At 58.4% G+C, this 18176-nt stretch overlaps 2 protein-coding genes across 5 annotated transcripts; one reads left to right on the forward strand and one right to left on the reverse strand.

The window, feature by feature from the left end:
- Positions 1-942: 942 nt before the first annotated feature.
- ANO8 (anoctamin 8) lies at positions 943-10446 on the reverse strand. Of its 3 annotated transcripts, none has more exons than XM_080673594.1 (19): positions 10115-10446; positions 9253-9363; positions 8995-9127; positions 8676-8814; positions 8493-8589; positions 7747-7863; positions 7532-7659; positions 7275-7436; positions 6874-6954; positions 6561-6687; positions 6399-6454; positions 6243-6317; positions 5912-6043; positions 4678-5484; positions 4266-4457; positions 4014-4145; positions 3795-3905; positions 2383-3064; positions 943-1577 (listed from the first exon to the last, which is right to left on the reverse strand). In XM_080673594.1, exons 1-19 carry the CDS (start codon positions 10218-10220, stop codon positions 1219-1221), a joined length of 3747 nt encoding a protein of 1248 aa, XP_080529720.1. In that variant the 5' UTR covers positions 10221-10446; the 3' UTR covers positions 943-1218. The 3 variants fall into 3 exon arrangements, with proteins under 3 accessions (XP_080529720.1, XP_080529719.1, XP_080529721.1); XM_080673593.1 differs by having other exon boundaries at positions 6802-6954; XM_080673595.1 differs by lacking the exon at positions 5912-6043 and having other exon boundaries at positions 6802-6954.
- A 2540-nt stretch (positions 10447-12986) lies between these two features.
- On the forward strand, positions 12987-16706 carry GTPBP3 (GTP binding protein 3, mitochondrial). Of its 2 annotated transcripts, none has more exons than XM_080673611.1 (9): positions 12987-13107; positions 13434-13681; positions 13784-13870; positions 13959-14161; positions 14340-14412; positions 14507-14650; positions 14827-14992; positions 15273-15551; positions 15725-16706. In XM_080673611.1, the coding sequence occupies exons 1-9, from the start codon at positions 13055-13057 to the stop codon at positions 15948-15950; spliced, it is 1479 nt and encodes a 492-aa protein (XP_080529737.1). In that variant the 5' UTR covers positions 12987-13054; the 3' UTR covers positions 15951-16706. The 2 variants fall into 2 exon arrangements, with proteins under 2 accessions (XP_080529737.1, XP_080529738.1); XM_080673612.1 differs by having other exon boundaries at positions 14507-14623.
- Positions 16707-18176: the final 1470 nt, after the last annotated feature.

Raw genomic sequence — 18176 nt, forward strand, 5'->3', positions numbered from 1 at the left:
ACCCTCGCCTACTTGGCCCTGGTTCCCCTTTGCATCTTGCTATCCATAGTGGGGGTCCCACAGCCATTCTCCACCCAGATCTCTGGGGTGTAGGCTCCTTAGGTGCCCACTCCTGCCTTTAGGTCCCTCCTTACAATGCTCAAACACCAAACTCTGCCTTCCCACACCTCTGTGCCTTTGCACAGGCTGATCTCCTGCCTCCAGTGAACCCCAATTTCTCTTTCATGTCCCTCCACAGTGCCCCTTCCTCACACTGGCTCACCCAGCTCTGGGGTGGGGCCCATTTAGGCTCCAAGACTTTGGACGTAAGGAGGCTTGAAGAGAGGCCACATCTATCCCTGATCACAAAGGGAAGTCCCAGTGTCTTGGGTCTAACAGCCATTCTGCAGTGGGACATCCTAGCCACTCCCCAACTCCACTGTCTGTCCAGGAATCTCTGAAATGCACCATCCCCTGAACATTTCAACTTGGGAGCAAGGTGCCTCCCGATTTTCATGCGCCAAGTTCTTCCCGCTGCCCCTGGCTCCTCAAATGGCAGCCTGGGAGGTAGGTGTACCAGGAAGTGCAGCAGATAAAGGGGACAGTATCACCCCTGTCACCCTGCAGGGCTGCAGCTAACTCAGGACCCAGGCCTGGCACCCAACAGCTGAGTTCTTTCAGATCTTTGTGATTTCTTCCTTTGTTTAGGAGGCTGAAGACACAGCAGGCTTGAGGCTCAGTAGCTCCTCCCAGTGGCCTGGAGTCAGCTCCAAATCTGGGCCATCTCAGAGGTGGTACAGTTGGGAGTTTTTCATGTGGCCTCCAGACCCAGTTCTTAGGAGGCGGCACCAAGGTTACAAGATAGGAGGAACATCCACCTCAGGCTCACCAGGCCCCAAGATTCAGTGTCAACCTCAAGTCACTGGGCCCTGTGAACCCCATTTCCATTGCTCTGTCCTCAGGCACTGTTGAAATATACTTTTTATTGCATTTCTGCCGTTTTACAAAAATATGACAAAATAAATTAAAAACAAATAAATAATTGCCTGCTCTGTGTGTTTTCTGTTGTTGGGGGGGGGGGTCATTTCCCCCATCCTAGTCAAAAGGAAAACGGCAGATAGGGGGGCTAAGCCCTCGCCCCAGGAGGAGCCCAAGGGAGCCAAAGCATGTTTTCTGGGCTGTGGCCGCCCATTGGTGACTGCTATTGCATGAGAATAGGAAGGCAGGGCGCCAGGCCAGCTAGTGCCAGCCACTGGGCCAGCACACAGCCTGGGGGCTGGGAGAGGCTGAGGGGGACTCGGGGGGCTCGGAGGATGGTGGCAGAGGCAGAGGTGCAAGGCTATAGAAGCTGGTGTCTCCTGGCAGGGGCTGGGGAGCGGGCGGGGGCCCAGCCAGGGCACAGGGCGGGCACTCTGCATTGGTGGCAGGGGCCTGGCGGGGGGCAGTGCCTTCGCCCCCACAGCCCCAAGGCCCATCCCACTGCCAACAGCTGGCGGATGGTGTCGGGGGCCTGGGCAGAAGCGTTGGCGTTGATGGCACGGGGCTTCGGTTGCTGCGGGTGCGAAGGGCTGCGGTGCCCACTGGGGCCAGCGCTGTCCCTGCGGAGGTGAGAGGGGCTGTTCCGGAGAATGCCGCCCCGTGGTCACTGGACCCCACTCAGGGCCCTGCCTGCACTCCCTCCCAACTTCTAGGCACATCAGGGCCTTATTGCTTCTGATCAATTTTGGGGTTTATCTCCTGCCTGCAGCTCTGTGCCTTTCCCCCTCTGGGGAGAGTCAGTCTGAGGAAGTCCCTTGACTTCAGACCTAAGTCCCCGGTCCTGCAACTTCCACCTCTTGGGCTCCCTAGGTGCTGGACTCCTGGCTGGGGTTGGGACAAGTGAGGTGAGAGAGGCCAGGGGTGAGGCCTGGGTCTCTGCTCAACCTGTGGCTGCAGCCTGTGGCCAAGCTTCCTGGTTGGGCAGCCTCAGGCCCTGCATCTAGGAAGGCCTCCTCCAACACTGGGCTTTAGGGTGGGGACTTGCATAGAGGCCTGGGGGATCCAGTCCCCCCAGTTAGCTGGGTGTAGAGACTTATGGGGGGCAGGGAAGGCTGGGCCAGGTGGTGAAGGGGCCTCCCTCATCTCTGCTGGAGCTTGGCAGGCCGGGTGCCCAGGGAAGGCACCAGGACAGAGGGCTTTGGCATCCCTCCCTGGGGTGGGGAAGGGCAGGCACAGGGCTCCAGGCACTAGAGGGTCCTGGAGACTGAGCAGTCTTTTCTGAGGGGCTTTTAGATCCAGGTCCCCAACCGGGATCAGAGACCGGGCTGCCTGTGTCCCCTTCAGCCCCACTTCCCAGGCCTGGCTTCCCCACCATATCCCCAAATCCCAGCCCAGAGTCCCCACCCCCGAGTTAAAGCTTGTGACCTGAGCCTTCCTCTTCCGGCCGGAGGACATCTGGCTCCTCAGCTGCAGCCTCGTCTGCTGGCCCACAGCGCTGGGCCCGGCCACCGCCACCGCCACCGCCACCGCCACCGCCAGGGGTCCCTTCCAACCGGACCTGCCCGCCCACCCCATTGGCCCCAGCCTCAGCCCGGGCTCCACTGCCAAAGGGGAAGAGCTTGCTGGCGTGGAAGGCCTTGGGTGGCGAGTGGCTGCGCTCAGGGTCCCGCCGGGTCTCCGGTGACTTGAGGAACTTGAGGAAGGCCGGCAGGCGGGTATCGCTGCCTGTGGGTGACTGAGCAGGGGTTGGCCGCGTCGCGGGGCCGGGCCCAGTGCCTGCTATTGAGGATGTGGCCCCTGATGACAAAAACTTGCCCTGCAGCGGGATGATCTGCTTCAGCTTCATGACATTGTTGGGTGCCAGCAAGGACCCTGGGCGCTTGGGCCGCTCGGAACCGTGGCCACCCACCCCGCTGCCCTTGGCCTTGGCTGAGGCCTTCTCAGGGGCAGCGGGGTCCAGCCCGGAGCCCTCAGCCCGGGTCTCCTCCCGGCTGTTGGTGTCACGCTCCCGCCGGGTGTGGTGCTCTGTGTGGCGCTGGCGCTCCTCCTCCTCCCTCCGCTTCCGCTGCTGCTGCTGGTAACGGTGCTGGGCCTGGCGCTCGTGTCTCTGTGGGCAGAGGGGGCGTTAGAGGGACTGGGAAGAGCGGGTGTGTGAGCTCTCTGTAGAAGTGGGGAAAGACCTAAACACGGATTGGGTGCTCATTGCATCTCTTGACCCACTCCAGTGCTTTCTGAAAATTGAGGAAAGAACATTTACTGGCCACCAACTGTCTCCACCCATGTGCCAGACACCGTCTTATTAATTGGGAGTGTATCAACAAATATTGGGCCTCAGCGGTCTATGGCTTTCTGGAAAACCAGCCAAGACAGAGCTGTGACAGTCACAGACCAGAGTCCACCCTGGCCAGTCCACTTGCCACATGAGGCTTTTGCAATGTCAATTCAGGTGTGTGTTGGCCACCTGTTCTGAGGGGCTACATGGGCAGCATAGACACAGAACACTTCTATCACCATGGAGAGCTCTGTGGATTGGTCCTGGAGAGCTCCAAGAGTTGACACCCACAAGCTCATTTCTGAGGAATGCGGCAGAGGCTGGGCTTCTAGGAAGCATCAGCGGGTCCCTGATCCTGAACGAGCTGGTGGTGACTGCATGCTCAGAGGGCCAGCCCTGTGCTGGGTGCCTCCAGGCTACCAGAAGGGATCGGGCCCATTTGGAGTGCTAATTCTTACCCCAGGCTCTGCACACTTGCCTTCCTGCTAAGGCCATGGCCACCAGCCAGGCAAAGAGATGGCCCAATGAGCGGAGGAGGTAAACGGCCCAGCCCCATCCCGAGTACCTTGAAGGCCTCCCGGCGCTGGTATTCGAGCTTGGCCATCTCCTCGGCCACCCACCCTGGGATGTCAGGGATGGCCACATGGATGAGGTACTTGAGAAGCAGAGCGAAGTGCTGAGGCAACGAAGGAGGAGGTTTGAGGTGGCAGGCTCAGGGGTGCCTGCCATCTGCCCAGCTTCCTTGTCCAGCCGCCCGGCTTCCTCACCTGGCCCCCAGCCCTACCTCAAGCACCACCACGGACACAATGGCCGCCTCGGGACTGAGCCAGGGGAAGAGGCGCTGCAGCTGCCCACACTGGCCGATGAGATAGCAGTTGACTATGATCGCCAGGACACCCATGGCCTCCATCACCTTCTGCAGGGGGACACGGTGGGGCTCAGGTGGGGTCAGCCCTCCTCTCTGGGCCTTGTGCTCCTTCCCGGTGCACCCCGTCTCCCTGTGCACCTCAGCTTGGAGCCCTTGGCCCTCCCACACCTGCCACTGGCCGATGCTCTCGACCCGCTGCCCAAAGGGCCGCTGCAGCCCCGTGCACAGCTTGAGGGCATCACTGCGGATCTCAATGAGGTTGTTGACCAGGGCGCACAGCGCAGCCAGGGGGAAGGCAGACGAGAAGAGCACGACGTAGCCAAACTGCACGAACATCTCCTGGTAGTCCTGGAACGTGTCCTGCGGGCGGGCGCCTACTCAGACCAGGACACTTCCTCCCTTAGACTACCTTTCTCTGTCAAGACCACCTCCCTTAGATTATCCCATATGGACCCAGAGCCTCCCCTCTGGCAGGCTCCTGCTTACATCAAGGGCCCCATTATTTCCCCGAACCTCCACCATCAGACTGTGTGCCCGCCCCTCTGAGGGCCCTGCCGCCACCCTCAGACACCTGCCTTACCTCGTACTTCTTCATACAGCTCTCAAGCTCAGCCTGGGTGAGCTGGGGTGAGTGTTCCTCCTCGGGCGGGTCGATCCAAGAGGACCGATTCTGCCGCCGCTGCTTCTGGGCCAAGTTGCCTGAGCCAGTCTCCAGCTCTGGGCCCCCATCTGGCCCCTGGTCACGGCCCTCACCCCCAGCCCGGCGGAGCAGGACAGCTGGGGGCTCCCGCTCAGGGCTGCCAGGTGCCCCCTCTACCTCATCATCCTCCTCGGCTAGTGTGAACACGCCCGGCTCCAGCCCCTTCTCTACCATTGTGGGGCTCCCCTCCTCCAGGAGGGCCTCTGGACTTGGGCCTGGCCGGTGACGCCTGACCCCCCGCTCAGCAAAGCTGACCTTCTTTAGACGGAGCCCGCAGTCCAGGAGGTCACCCTCCTCACCTTCTTCCTCATCCTCATCTTCCTCCTCCTCCTCCTCCTCCTCTTCTTCCTCCTCCTTGCCCCCTCTCAATCCATTCCCTCCCTCCCCACCTTCCCCCGTGGGCCGCCGTTCCACTATGGCCTCTTCCTCCTCCTCTGGTGCCCCGCAGCCCCCACTCAGACACCTGCGGCGCCCTCTGCCACCACTGCCGCCACCTTCTTCGGCCTGGGGTTCAAGGTGGTAGGGTGCAGGGCGCCGAAGGCTGAGCAGGCCAAGCAGGGCCTGGGCCAGCTCCCAAGCGGCCTGTAGGCTGAGCTCGCCTCGGCCCAGCCGCCTGTACAGGTGTGGCTGCAGGACCTCGCGCACATTCTGAAGAAACTGGCGGGTGATCAGCAAAGTGGCCAGCATCTGGAGGCAGGAAAGGGGCGAAGAGAGCATGCATGGGGAGCAGGCAGGGCCCTGGGCACCAGGACAGGCTACTGGGATGGGGCCCCCACCCTACCAGAGCACATTTCCAGACACCCGCCCTGAACCCAGTTCCTAACTCCACCCTTTTAGAAGACCCTGGACAGAGTCCCCAGCCTCTGCAGCCTCTATCACTGTTCACCTGCCACCAATCACAGCCCAACCAGCCACAGTGCTCCTGGCCCACCTTGCTGAGGGCTCAGGGCTACCCTGCTTACAGCACCACCTGGGAGCTCAGCCACTGCCCAGGGCCTTGCGGGGCTGCCATCTGCACCACGCCAGTGGGGCCCCATCCCCTCGTAGCATGCACCCTCAGTACAGCCACATTGCCTGCCCCAGCGAGGCCCTCAGGCTCGCCACCTGCCCATACTTTGGCCTGGGCCAGGTGCAGGAGGCCCCGGAGGGAGAGGAGGAGCAGGTGGAACTGCAGGGCCACGAGCGGGGCCAGCACTGCCCGAAGCTGCCGCTCGAGGCTCTGGGACAGGGACAGGACGAGCAGGAGCTGTGAAGGGACCGACGGACAAGCAAACAGACAGATGGGGGGTGACAGGCAGAGAGGACAAACAGATGGACGGATGGACAGAGAGGAGAAAAGGATGGAGGATGGGGGAGGGGCTGGAGAGCCCGTGGACCCCTTGGGCCAGGCCCGGCCCCCCGTTGGCCACCATGGGGCAGGGTACTGCCTTCAGCCAGGGTCTCACCTCTTTCAGGCGCTCCATGTCCTTGAGGTAGAAGCCAATGTAGAAGAGGCTCAGGTAGGAATTGATGAACTGGAACTGTGGGAAGCAGGCAGTGGTCACCCTGCTGCCCCCTGTCCCCAGGAGTCCTGCCTGCCCCGTCTGTTGGCTGCCACTCACCAGAACAACCTTGATAATGAGGTGCTTCTCGTAGGCACTCTCCAGCCGGTAATTCTCTGGGGGTCAAAGGGGCGAGTAAAGGGGCGGCCTGGGGTCCCTGTGGGGATTGGGGACCTTCCTCCCAGGGGCTGGGCAGCAGGGACCTCCCCTCAAAGAGCATACCCATGTCATTGAGCCAGATGGCAAGTTTCTTATAGCCCTCTGCACTTATGCTGACCAGCAGGGCCAGCATGACCTTGGGCAGGAACCGGGCAAGACGGGGCAGCCCCTTCACACTCAGCACCAGCTCCTGCAGGGGTAGGGGGTTCATGGGTCACCCTGGCAGCTGGGCTAGGCTCAGGCTGGACCTGGGCAGGTGGTCACCAGATCCAGGCTGGGGCTAGGGCTGGGGACCCGAGATCACCTGCAACTGGAAACAGCCAAGCATGAGCAGGAACACGCAGGCCAGGCAGGTGAGGCACAAGGGGACACTCACAAACAGCTGGAAGAACAGCCGCTTCCACGGTGGGTAGTAGAATTCCTCGGCCCGGGTCACCGGGCTGATGCGCCGCACACCCTGGTGGAGGGCAGGGGCCACGCCCAGCTTGGAGGCAGGGGGGCTGCCCCTGACCCCCCACCCTTACCCATCCTCTGAAGTCAATTTCCCTCCAACATGCCCTTGCTTTCCCATACCTCTACCTGATGCCTCCTTCCCAGTCTCTTGAACCCAGTTTCCCACCCTTCTCATCTGAGTATGCAGGTGTTCCCCCCACCCCCTTTGGCACACCCTTTTTGAGGCTGTAGCTGGATTTCACAGTTCCTGTCTTTGCTCCTACAGTGCTTCCTGCCTCCAACTCCCATTCTTGGAGACCTTGGACTCAGCAACTTCTGACTGACCCTGAACTGGGGTCGTGGCTCCTCCACGGCTTCCCCTGGTGAGTCCAGAGTCCCCCACTTGTAGGCCAGCTCTGCCCCCCTCCGTTTCCACTCCTCCAAGAATAGTGTTGACCAGACCACGTTGAACAGGGCAAAGACCACGCAGGATACATCCTGGCTTGTCTGGGGGTGGCAAAGAGGATTCAGCTGTTATCCAGGCTGGCCCAGGAAGGAGGGTGTCTCAGTGCCCCAGCCCATGCCTAGCCCACGCCCAGCACCTGATCGGCTTCTGTGAACGTGTACAGGACGGAGCCGAAGACGGCTGGATATACCATTGCCGACGTATAGAAGCCCAGCCAGGCAAAGTACATGGCAATCTTCACACCAAAATAGTCGCAGATCTCATCTGCAGGGGTGGGCGGGTGGGAAGGGGTTCCCGGTCAGCCCTGCCCTCCTCCTGGGACTCCTGCACACCCCCTGGCCCAGGCCACACCTAGGGGCTGGTTTTCACACACAGCCTGCACCCATGACTTCATGAGGCGGTTCAGGATGCGTTGCTCATGGACCGGGAACACTTGCTGGATGATCCCACGGGCTGCCAGCTCAGGGACTGTTGGGAGACAAGAATGGTGACCCTTGGCCCTCTGCCTGTGCCTGGCCACACCCCTTTGGCTGAAACCCAAGTTTTCACAGCTTTTTGCCTGCTCTTAAACCTGCAGAGGCTCTTCCCAGGGGAGGAGTTCTGGGTGGACGGAATATCTGGTTTTCCTCCAGAATTTGTGAGGTGCAGGCACAGGTGGGGAAGGGTGCAGGAAACCTAGAGAGGTGGGGGTCCCAGTGGGGGAACCATGTTTTTTAATAAAGCCACCTCGGTTCATTACTTTGTATGTCTGAGGAATGGTGCCAAGTTGGCATCAGAAGGTGAACCTGCAGTGGCTGGTTTCCTGGAGTGGAAACTGAGGCCCAGGGCCACACAGCACAGTGTCCAAGAGTGTGCTGTCCATGGTCCTGCCGCTTCCTTATTCCAGACCCAGAAAAGGTTCTTGTGGAACTGCCACCTAGAGGATAAGCCCCACCCTTTGCTGAGGCCAGGATCCTTCAGCTCATCTGGCCAGGCCCCACCCAACTCTCTGCTAGCCCAATTGTTGTATCTAGGCCCCGCCTTCCTGCGGTGATAGGCTGTCTTCTAAGAGACCCACCCAACTCCCCACACGTGGGAGTGGGCCCCGCCTCACTCACTGATTGGCTGGTCCTCCAGGAAACGCACGTTGTGCAGAGCCTCACCCTGCTTGGCTCGCAGGTTCTGAAGCCAGAAACGGATGATGCTCTGTCGCTCCTGCAGGGGACAGGGCGTGAGTACAGCGAGTAACGCCTGCAGACTAGGGATGTGCAGGATGTGCGCTGGGGGCTGAGCCGGCGCACCTGAGAGGTGAAGAAGCGTAGCTCACTCTCCACATTCTCGTAGATAAAGTCCTCCTCGCAGGAGAAGCCGCGGGTACCCCCGCCAAACTCTGCCTTCACTGCTTTACGCAGACCCAGCTCGTCGGCCCCTCGGAGTAGGCTGCAGGAAGTCAGGGGAGTGGATCACGGGGGAGACCCTGGCTCACTATCCTGGAGGTAGGGATGGTGCCCCTGGCAGCCGCCCAAGTCAAACACAGAACGGCTGGACCTTGTAGTTGGTGCTTGGAAGGGCAGGGAGCTGGGTGTCAGGGTCAGCGAGAGGCCAGGGACAGGGACTCGCCTCTCATACGTGGCGGTGACGAAGAAGGCATAGGCACGCGTGTGACGGTGGTGGCGGACTTGCACTATGAGCTCAGGGATGCCCACACGGATGTGGTTCAGCAGCCATAGCAGCGTGTGGTCATCCGTCGTATCTGCCAAGGGTTGCAAGGACTGATGAGTCTTGCCAGGATGGGTCTGAGGTCGCTTACAGACTCCCACTCAGGGGAGCCAGACTCAGGGAGACCCGTCTGAGCACTGTGCGGGCGGGCATAGGTACCTGGGAAGGTCATCAGCACGTCGCAGTTCTCCGTGGGCACAGTCTTCATCCATGCCTTGTGGGACACCAGGTACCGACCCGCTTGCAAGAGCCGCTTCCCAAAAAGCTTATCTGGGGAGGCAGGCCGTCCAGGCCGTGGTCAGGCCACTTCTGGACCAGGAGCCTGGCCTCCAGCCCTTGCCCCTGCTCACACACTCACCAGGGCTCCTGGGCACTCAGCCTGGCTTTCAAGGCCCTGCAAGCTCTGGACTTGGCTTGTTTCCTTCAAGTTCTTGCACCAGCGGAACCCTCCTCCAGGAATGCCCTTCCCCCAGACCCTCTCTTACAAATCTTACTCATTCTTGAGGCCCAGATCCGCCTCCAAAACCACAATTGATGGGGCAGCTTACTCGTAGCCCTGAGCGCCTCACCATATTATGTCAACGAGTCTTCACAGCTGGGTGTGATTCTTACCCCCATTTTACAGGTAGGGAAACTGAGGTCCAAAGCATTTAAATCACGCGCCCAAGGTCACACAGCGGAGCTGGGGTTCGAACCCAGAACTGTATGATTCTATACCCTTTGCGGAGAGGAACTCTCAAGCGCAGCCCTGCCTGGCCCCAATCGGTAGCCCAAGGGGTGTCGGGCCTCAGCCTCCAGTCTGGGCTCTAGGAGGGGCGTGTCCGGGTCTCTGCGCTGGGACCCCCGCCCGCTGCACTGTTCTGGTCGCGCCCGCCCTGCCGCAGCCGCAGTGCCAGGAGGAGCCGGCCCCTCGACTGAACTCCAGACCGGAGACAGCTGACCCCAATTCCCCTCCCAGTCCAGCCGCCGCGCGCAGACCAGGCACCTGCAACCCTGACTGATGCAGCCGCCGCACACCTACCCAGAACTCCGGACGCCGGAGCTGCAGGCTCGCCCTCTGGCGGGGGCCTCTTGCCGCGCTCGCCCTCCAGGGACGTACCCCCAGTGCCAGAGGTAGCTTCGGCCATAGCGAGGGCAGCGCAGGGCAGGGCAAGTCAGCGGCTGCAGACTGCCGGGACGCCAAGGGTCCGCGGGCACATGGGGCCGGTGCAGCTCCAGAGCGCCCCAGAGGAGGAGACAAAGGCCGCGCCCGCCCGCGCCGGCTGCGTCTCCGCGTGCCCGAACGCTGCTTCTCGTCCCCGCCCGCGCCGAACCTTGCCTCTCCTGCTCGGTCCCGCGCACGTCGCTCTTGGATTCTCAATTCCGCCCTAGTTGTTTTCTAGGTTTCATTCTCGCCCGCCCACCTCACGCTCTGGTGCTCGTTCCCGCCCGCACCGCACCGGAAGGTGCTGTCCCCTTCTTGTCCCCGCCCGCTCCAGATTCTGGGTCTCGTCTCCGCCCGCTCCGGATTCTCCTCCTGCGTTTCCCCATCTGAAGAGGCGCGTTTGGAATCTGAGATGGGAGTGATTACAACAATACATTAAGCGGGGGAGGCCTGGTCTGGGGAGATTCCGGGTAACAATAACTTCAATTACCACAGCAGGAATGTGAATAATTATAGCAGGTCCTGTCTCAGCCCTTAGCCCTGCCCTAGAACACTGCCCAGGACGCCCTTCACCCCCGCTTCCTTCAATCCACCCGTGCATCCACCAGGATGTAACCGTCTCAGGAAGGACTGGATCGAGTTGCCAGTTTAGCAAATAAAAACACAGTCCTCCCAGTTAGTTAGATATGTTATTCTAAAAAACAAAAGGCCTTTCAAAGTGAGAAGCAAAAAGCATTTATTTGAGATCAATAAGAATAGCTATTTGGGATGGGCTGATTAGGGCAGAAGTCCAAACAGTGTTGCAATTAGGAAACAAAAGGCAATGGGTATTGATGAGAAAGAGGAGGCGAACAATTACATCTTCTATTGGTGCAGATAACAGTGACGTTAACTCTAAACAATGTTTTAAAATTTCAGTCCAGTAGTCATAATACCTTTCTTATCTTTGCAAATAGTTCTTCAGAAAATAAGTTTGCTTAGACCCAGTCCAAAGATTGTTTTGCCCTGTTTTAACATTCCAAAGGTTTGAGGCATAAGACATGCAAAGCAGTTCCTTTGGGATGGCAGCTTCTGCTCTATTTTATTTATTTTTTTCTCTTTTTAAAAAATATATTTTTATTGATTTCAGAGAGGAAGGGAAAGGGAGAGAGAGAAACATCAATGATAAGAGAGAATCATCCATCAGCTGTCTCCAGTCTCCTGCATGCCCCCTATGGGAATCCAACCTGCATCCCCGGGATGTGCCCTGATCAGAATCAAACCGCCACCTCCTGGTTCATAGGTTAACCCTCAGCCACTGAGCAACACCAGCCTGGCTTTTGTCTTTTTGTTTGTTTTAGTTTAAAATTTTTTTTTATTTTTGTTTGTTTTCTTTCTTTTTTTCTGCTCCATTTTAAAGTGAGTCCGTTTATGTTACTTTTTTTTTTAATTGATGAGAGAGAGAGGAAGGAACATCCATTTGCTGTTCCACTTGTTTATGCATTCATTGGTGGCTTCTTGTATTTGCGCTGACCTGGGATAAAACCCGCAACCGTGGACTATGGGGGCAAGGCTCTAACCAACTGAGTTACCAGGCCCGAGCAGTTTATATTACTTTTTACAAATGTGAATTTCAGATAAATGAATAAATCTTTAGTACGTCCCAAATATTACACGGGACACAACATTATTCATTGTTTATCTGAAATTCACATTTAACTGGGCGTCCTGTGTTTTGTCTGGCACCCAGACTCCTGCCCATCCTGAGTTGCCTCCTCCCTTAGAGAGAACCCAGCGAGGGCAGGTGCCTGCTCTGGTTCTCAGAATGCACACAGTAGACGCTTGATGTATACTTGTGACAGATGGAACAACTCAGAGACAGCGAATGCATTGTTAGTCCCTTTTCTACAAAGTTAAAAGTTGAGCAGGGCAGGGCGTGGGAGAAAAGAGAACTCTAGTCTTTCCGACCGATTCTTTCCCAAATGCAGGTGCTCTGCCCGCCCGCTCCATCCAAGAACCGAAGAATTGGCCATGAGAAAGCGTCCACGAGACCCCGCCCATCCAGTGCCAGGAATTCCACCTTCAGCTCCTTATTCTGCTACGATCCCACGTTCTCCTACCTAGTTAACCTGAAAGTAATCGCGAGACTCACGTTTCTGGCTTTCGATGGGGGAGGAGGGGACGGGGGTCCAGAGGCAGACGACATTCAGCTCTGCAGGAGCAGGCGTGGGCCAGAGGGGAGAGAGGGCTGTGCTGGGGGTTCCAGGAGGCGACCTTGGAGCTAGGCCCCGAGGATGAATTTGTCAAATGAGGAAGGATATTGGAGGCCGAGGGAGCAGCAGGAGAGAAAACTGGGAAGGGATGCAAATCTGGAGAGCCCCGGGAAAACAAGTGGGCATCTTCCCAGAAGATTTGCCCAGCGCCGGAACTATCCCCCTGGGCCTCTGAAATGCTCTTGCTTCACCTAATGCTACGGAGTAGCTTGATAGAAAAACGGGACTCGAACTCTCACCTCTCTGTAATTCCTGCCCGCGTTCCTCCCACCCCTCATTTCCGGTATTTCGGATGCCGGCAGCTCTAGGATCTTAAAAATTCAGTCTAGTGTTGCTAGGGGAAACGATTTCGCTGCAACCCCACGTGCAGGCCCTGCCTCTTTCCCAGGCACCAGCCAATAGAAACGCAGATCTTCAGTGGGTTGGACAGTATGTCTTTTAAGGGGACCAATGGTAGCTGCGAATCTTTGAGCACCTTACCATCTTGCTGCGGAGTGGGCGGGGCCCCCTGTCTGGACTCGCAACCTCTAGGCTGGGCAGGCGGGCTGGTCGCTGCTGGGAATCCATGTGGCGGGGGCTCTGGACCCTGGTAGCCCGGGCGGCACGTGGGCCTTGCAGGTGGGATGACCGGGGGAAGGAGTGTGTCTGCGTGGGGCGTTGCTTGGGCTACAAGTCCTCTCCGTGGGGCTTGGGGGCTCAGTTTCCTGCGGCAGAGCCAACCTTTCGAGTTCTTCCAAGCCCCAATCTACTCCGCCCCCTGCCGCAGTCACCTGGCTCAGGGTCCTCAATCCGGTCACCCTCTGGCCTCAGGCCCTCCGGGCTCCATCCCCCAGCCGCAGAGCCTGCTTCCACTTGGGGCATTTCTCCACCGTCGAACCCTCGATCCAACTGCCTGCTCTGCGGCAGAGCCTCCACGATGCACTGACTCTCTTCTCCTGTCCCAGACCGTGCGCGCGCCAGGGCAGCGGCGCCCGGGCTCCTGGGTCCGGGGCCACCATTTTCGCGCTGAGCTCTGGCCAAGGCCGCTGTGGCATCGCGGTGATCCGGACCAGCGGTCCTGCCAGCGGGCACGCCCTCCGGAGCTTGACTGCACCCCGGGAGTTGCCCCGCGCCCGCAGCGCCAGCCTGCGCCTGCTCACCGACCCCCGCTCCGGGGAGCCTCTGGACCGCGCCTTAGTGCTCTGGTTCCCAGGTGAGGGTCTTCAGACCCCGAGCCTTCCGTAGCTCCCATGACCCAGTAAACCACCTCAGGCGGTTGCCCAGGCTATATGCCCTTCCCTCCTCACCACACTAGGTCCCCACAGTTTCACGGGTGAGGACTGTGCGGAGTTCCACGTGCATGGAGGCCCGGCAGTGGTGAGTGGCGTCCTGCAGGCCCTGGGTGAGTCTACAACCTTGGGTTCGAGGTCTGGCCCTGCCAGTGGGCCTGGGTGGGGGCCAGGGTCTCAGCACCCGGGACCGTCCCGCAGGCAGGGTGCCAGGGCTGCGGCCTGCGGAGGCGGGTGAGTTCACCAGACGGGCTTTTGCCCACGGGAAGCTGAGCTTGACTGAGGTGGAGGGGCTGGCGGATCTGATCCATGCGGAAACTGAGGCGCAGCGGCGGCAGGCCCTGAGGCAGCTGGACGGGGAGCTGGGTCAGCTCTGCTGTGGCTGGGCAGAGACGCTCACTAAGGCAAGTCCCCATTTGCCCATTCTCTGCCTCAGAGATCCCCATCTGCCCATCCCCTGTATGAGAGCTTCTGGTCTATGAACCTCCAAGCTGATCCCCTAAGTCAGGCTGGACCTGGGCAAATTGGGGGGCTGGGGGATAGGTTCCTGGGTGATAACACCGCATACCTCCCCTCCGCCAGGCTCTGGCCCATGTGGAGGCCTATATCGACTTTGGGGAGGATGACAACCTGGAGGAGGGCATCCTTGAGCAAGGTGTGTTTGCCTGGGGGTCACGGGTGGAGACACCCGGCATTTCAGTCCCTAGAAGCCCCCTCACTCCCTCCTCTCTGCTTTCTTTCATCCACAGCTGACAGCCAAGTGCGAGAGCTGGAGGTGGCACTGGACACACATCTTCGAGATGCTAGGCGCGGGCAGAGGTTGCGCTCAGGGGCGCACGTAGTGGTCACGGGACCCCCCAACGCGGGCAAGAGCAGCCTAGTAAACCTACTCAGTGCGTGGGAGGTGGGCAGGGGGCGGGGCCTGAGCTGTTCAGGTGTGGGGAAGGGCCAGGGAGGATAAAAGCTCTCGCCTGCCAGGGACTGGAGCTTGGGAGAGGGGCTCCCTTGTCTTCACTGACTTCCGCCCCTTTCTTTGACCCCCTTCCCTTGACCCCCTTCACCTCCCCAGGCCGGAAACCAGTGTCCATCGTGTCCCCAGAGCCGGGGACCACCCGTGACGTGCTGGAGACCCCTGTAGACCTGGCCGGGTTCCCAGCGCTCCTGAGCGACACGGCAGGGTTGCGGGAGGGTCAAGGGCCGGTGGAACAGGAGGGTGTGCGGCGCGCCCGAGAGAGGTGGGTGGGCAGGCAGACAGGGTGGTGGGAGAGGGAAATGTGGCTCTTCCTTTCCCTGTTGTATTTATTATTCTTCTTGAATCAGAAATTTAACTGGGGACTCTGTGATTTGGGGAGAGCAGCCCTTAGATTTTGGCCTCTGCCCACATGTTCTGCTCCACCCCTGACACTCAGCTCCATCCCTACCCCCAATGCTCTGCCCCGCCCCCACACTCAGCCCAATTCCCGAAATTGCTGGACTCTGGGGTCACTTATCAGCTGGTTCTCCCTGCTTCTCCAGGCTGGAGCAGGCTGACCTCATCCTGGCTGTGCTGGACGCCTCTGACCTGGCCTCTCCATCCAGCTGCAACTTCCTGGACACGGTTGTCACCCCCATGATAGCTCGGAGCCCCAATGGGAACAGCCAGCGCCTCTTGCTGGTGCTGAACAAGTCGGACCTGCTGCCCCCTGGGGGTGCAGACCTCAGCCCTGAACTGCCCCCCCACTTGCTGCTGTCCTGCCTAACTGGGGCAGGGCTGGACGGCCTCCTGGAGGCACTGAGGAAGGAGCTGGCTGCAGTGTGAGCCTCGCCTTGCCCACCCCACAGCCTCTACCCACGTTCAAGTGGGGGCTGAGCCATGGTTCTGGGCACATGCCTGGGCTCAGTTTCTGTCTTTGCAGAATGAGTATGCTCATCCCCCTTTGAGCGGTGGTTATAAAGCTAAGAGAGACCATGTTCTTTGTCCCTTGCAGGTGTGGGAACCCATCCACTGGCCCACCACTTCTGACGCGGGCAAGGCACCAACATCACCTCCAGGGTTGCCTGGATGCCCTTGGTCACTACAAGCAAGCTACAGATGTAGCCCTGGCAGCCGAGGCACTGCGCATCGCCCGGGGACACCTGGCCCACCTCCACGGTGGAGGGGGCACTGAGGAGATCCTGGACATCATCTTCCGGGACTTCTGCGTGGGCAAATGAGGGGACTGCTGAAGCTTGAACCATGCTGGATGGACACCCAGGAGTCTTGAGACATCTGGGAATGGCTTAGGCCCGTGGTTGGCAAACTGTGGCTCGCGAGCCACATGCGGCTCTTTGGCCCCTTGAGTGTGGCTCTTCCACAAAATACCACGGCCTGGGCAAGTCTATTTTGAAGAAGTGGCGTTAGAAGAAGTTTAAGTTTAAAAAATTTGGCTCTCAAAAGAAATTTCAATCGTTGTACTGTTGATACTTGGCTCTGTTGACTAATGAGTTTGCCGACCACTGGCTTAGGCCAAGCGAAGTTTTCACTTCCTTGGGGAAGAACTTGACCGCAGAACATGAGTGAGCTCCCTATTGCTGATGGTGACCAAGCTCTAGCTAGCCAGATTCCCCCATGGGGACTTGCTGGGGTTCAGGCCCTAGAGTGGGGCTGAGCAGAGGTCCCTTTGGGCACCTGATCCTGTGGGAGTAGCAGTGAGGTTTGGGAGGGAGTTAGGAGAGTCTCAGGGGTCTTTTTTCATAGTTTTAATGTATTTTGTAAAAAACCAAAGGATAAAATCTCAGGTAATCCAGAAACGTGGAAATCTCTCCCCCCACCACCGCTGGTGTCACAGCATAACTTGTGTCCTTCTAGAACTTTCTTTGAGTGTTTGTATACTTGTGAATGCACCTGTAAAACATGTTTTATCTTGTATATTCTACAAACACTGTGAGTTGATTGCTCTTCAACTTGTCATTCCTTTTTTAATATTAATCTTGGAACTTTGTCTCTTAAAAGTGAATTGCAAAATCCTGGGGCCCCTACTTCCTTTCCAAGATTATTAGTCTCTGTCGATTGATTGATTGATTCATTCCTTTGCTCATTTAGTGAATATTTACCAAGCACCCTCTGCAGGCGTCCTCAAACTACGGCCCGCGGGCCACATGCAGCCCGCTGAGGACATTTATCCGGTACACCGGGTGCCGCTGCCTGTCCTGCTTAGCAGCCGACTCGTCCCGGGCCCGCAGTGCGCATAGGAATTTGTTCATAGTTTTTTTTTTTTAGACTATAGTCCGGCCCTCCAACGGTCTGAGGGACAGTGAACTGGCCCCCTGTTTAAAAAGTTTGAGGACCCCTGCTATGGTCTAGAATTGTACACATCATTTTACTGGATCTTCATAACAGCACAATGCAGTGGGCCGTTCTAAAGATGAGGAAACAGACTTGGAATAGTAGGTGGTTGGTGGAGGTCCCCAGCTTTGGGATTTGCACATAGGTCTGTTCGACTTTGAGTTTACTGTGGGCCTTCTGTGCAACAGGCCGTGTGCAGGGTGCTGGGAACTTGGACAGAAGCAAGCAAGCATCACCTCTCCCCTTATGAGAGATCTAGCTCCTTCCAATGAGGTCTGATGGCTGCTGTGTGACCTGGTTAGGGACCTGTGGGGTGCGTTCCAGGAAGGCCTTTTATTCTGGGACTTTAGGAGGGCCTGCTATGGTGCTGACAAACCAGCAGAGGGCGCCCTGCTCTAACAAGGAGGTGCCTGGCCGTCCTCTAGGGTTCTAGGGATTCAGGCTTCTACACCCATCTGGCGGTTTACAAATAGTCAACTCTCCCTGCCAGAGGCGGAAAACTGAGTCTCAAATAGGGTCAGGATCTTTTCCAGAATCAGAAAAAGACCACCTTCGGTAGCTGAAGATACAACCGCTCAGATTCCAGGGGACAGGTGAGCAGAGGCTGGGAGTTGTCCAGGGCCCACAAAGGGTAGGAGAGGGTCTTTAGGAGGCTCCACCACCCAATCCCGTGTCCTCGCGGACTTCATAGCAATATGTCACTATTGATGGATTTCTTTGCTTATTCAGCAGCTGGGATCGCCCTGAATGGGGTGCTTCTGGAGGGAAAGGGTTAGTGAGAGCTGAGTCCATGGATATTACTAGTACGCCCATTTTTCAGAAAAGCAATTGATGCCCAGAGAAGAAAAGCAATAATTAAGGTCCAGGGGGGGTACTCATCCAGATGTCACGCATGGGGAGGGTCTGGAGGCTCCCAGGAAGGGTGAGCGTGGTCCAGGTGGGGCGGGAGACGCTCGGGGCAGGATGCCTGAGCCCCCGCCTGCCTCCCCCTAGGCCCTGGCACAGGGCTGGACCAAGGTCCTTGGCTACAGTCCCTTTTTTCCAAGAAGGGTGAGGTGGTTTGTGGGAAGCAGCCATGGGGGTTATTTATAGAGGTCACAGGAAATCCCCAAAGA

The sequence above is a fragment of the Plecotus auritus genome (genome assembly GCF_963455305.1).
Source record: "Plecotus auritus genome assembly, chromosome: 6".
Lineage (NCBI taxonomy): Eukaryota > Metazoa > Chordata > Mammalia > Chiroptera > Vespertilionidae > Plecotus > Plecotus auritus.

What these genes read in the sequence shown, in the direction of transcription:
- ANO8 (XM_080673593.1), bottom strand. Translation starts at nt 10,220, where the DNA reads ATGGCCGAAGCTACCTCTGGCACTGGGGGTACGTCCCTGGAGGGCGAG. An exon ending in GTGTGAAAACCAGCCCCTAG is followed by an intron (nt 7,660 to 7,746) that starts GTGTGGCCTGGG and finishes CCACCCCTGCAG; the next exon opens with ATGAGATCTGCGACTATTTT. An exon ending in TGTCCGTGGTGGTGCTTGAG is followed by an intron (nt 3,906 to 4,013) that starts GTAGGGCTGGGG and finishes TCGTTGCCTCAG; the next exon opens with CACTTCGCTCTGCTTCTCAA.
- GTPBP3 (XM_080673611.1), top strand. Translation starts at nt 13,055, where the DNA reads ATGTGGCGGGGGCTCTGGACCCTGGTAGCCCGGGCGGCACGTGGGCCT. An exon ending in GGGCAGAGACGCTCACTAAG is followed by an intron (nt 14,162 to 14,339) that starts GCAAGTCCCCAT and finishes CCCCTCCGCCAG; the next exon opens with GCTCTGGCCCATGTGGAGGC. An exon ending in CAGCCTAGTAAACCTACTCA is followed by an intron (nt 14,651 to 14,826) that starts GTGCGTGGGAGG and finishes TCACCTCCCCAG; the next exon opens with GCCGGAAACCAGTGTCCATC.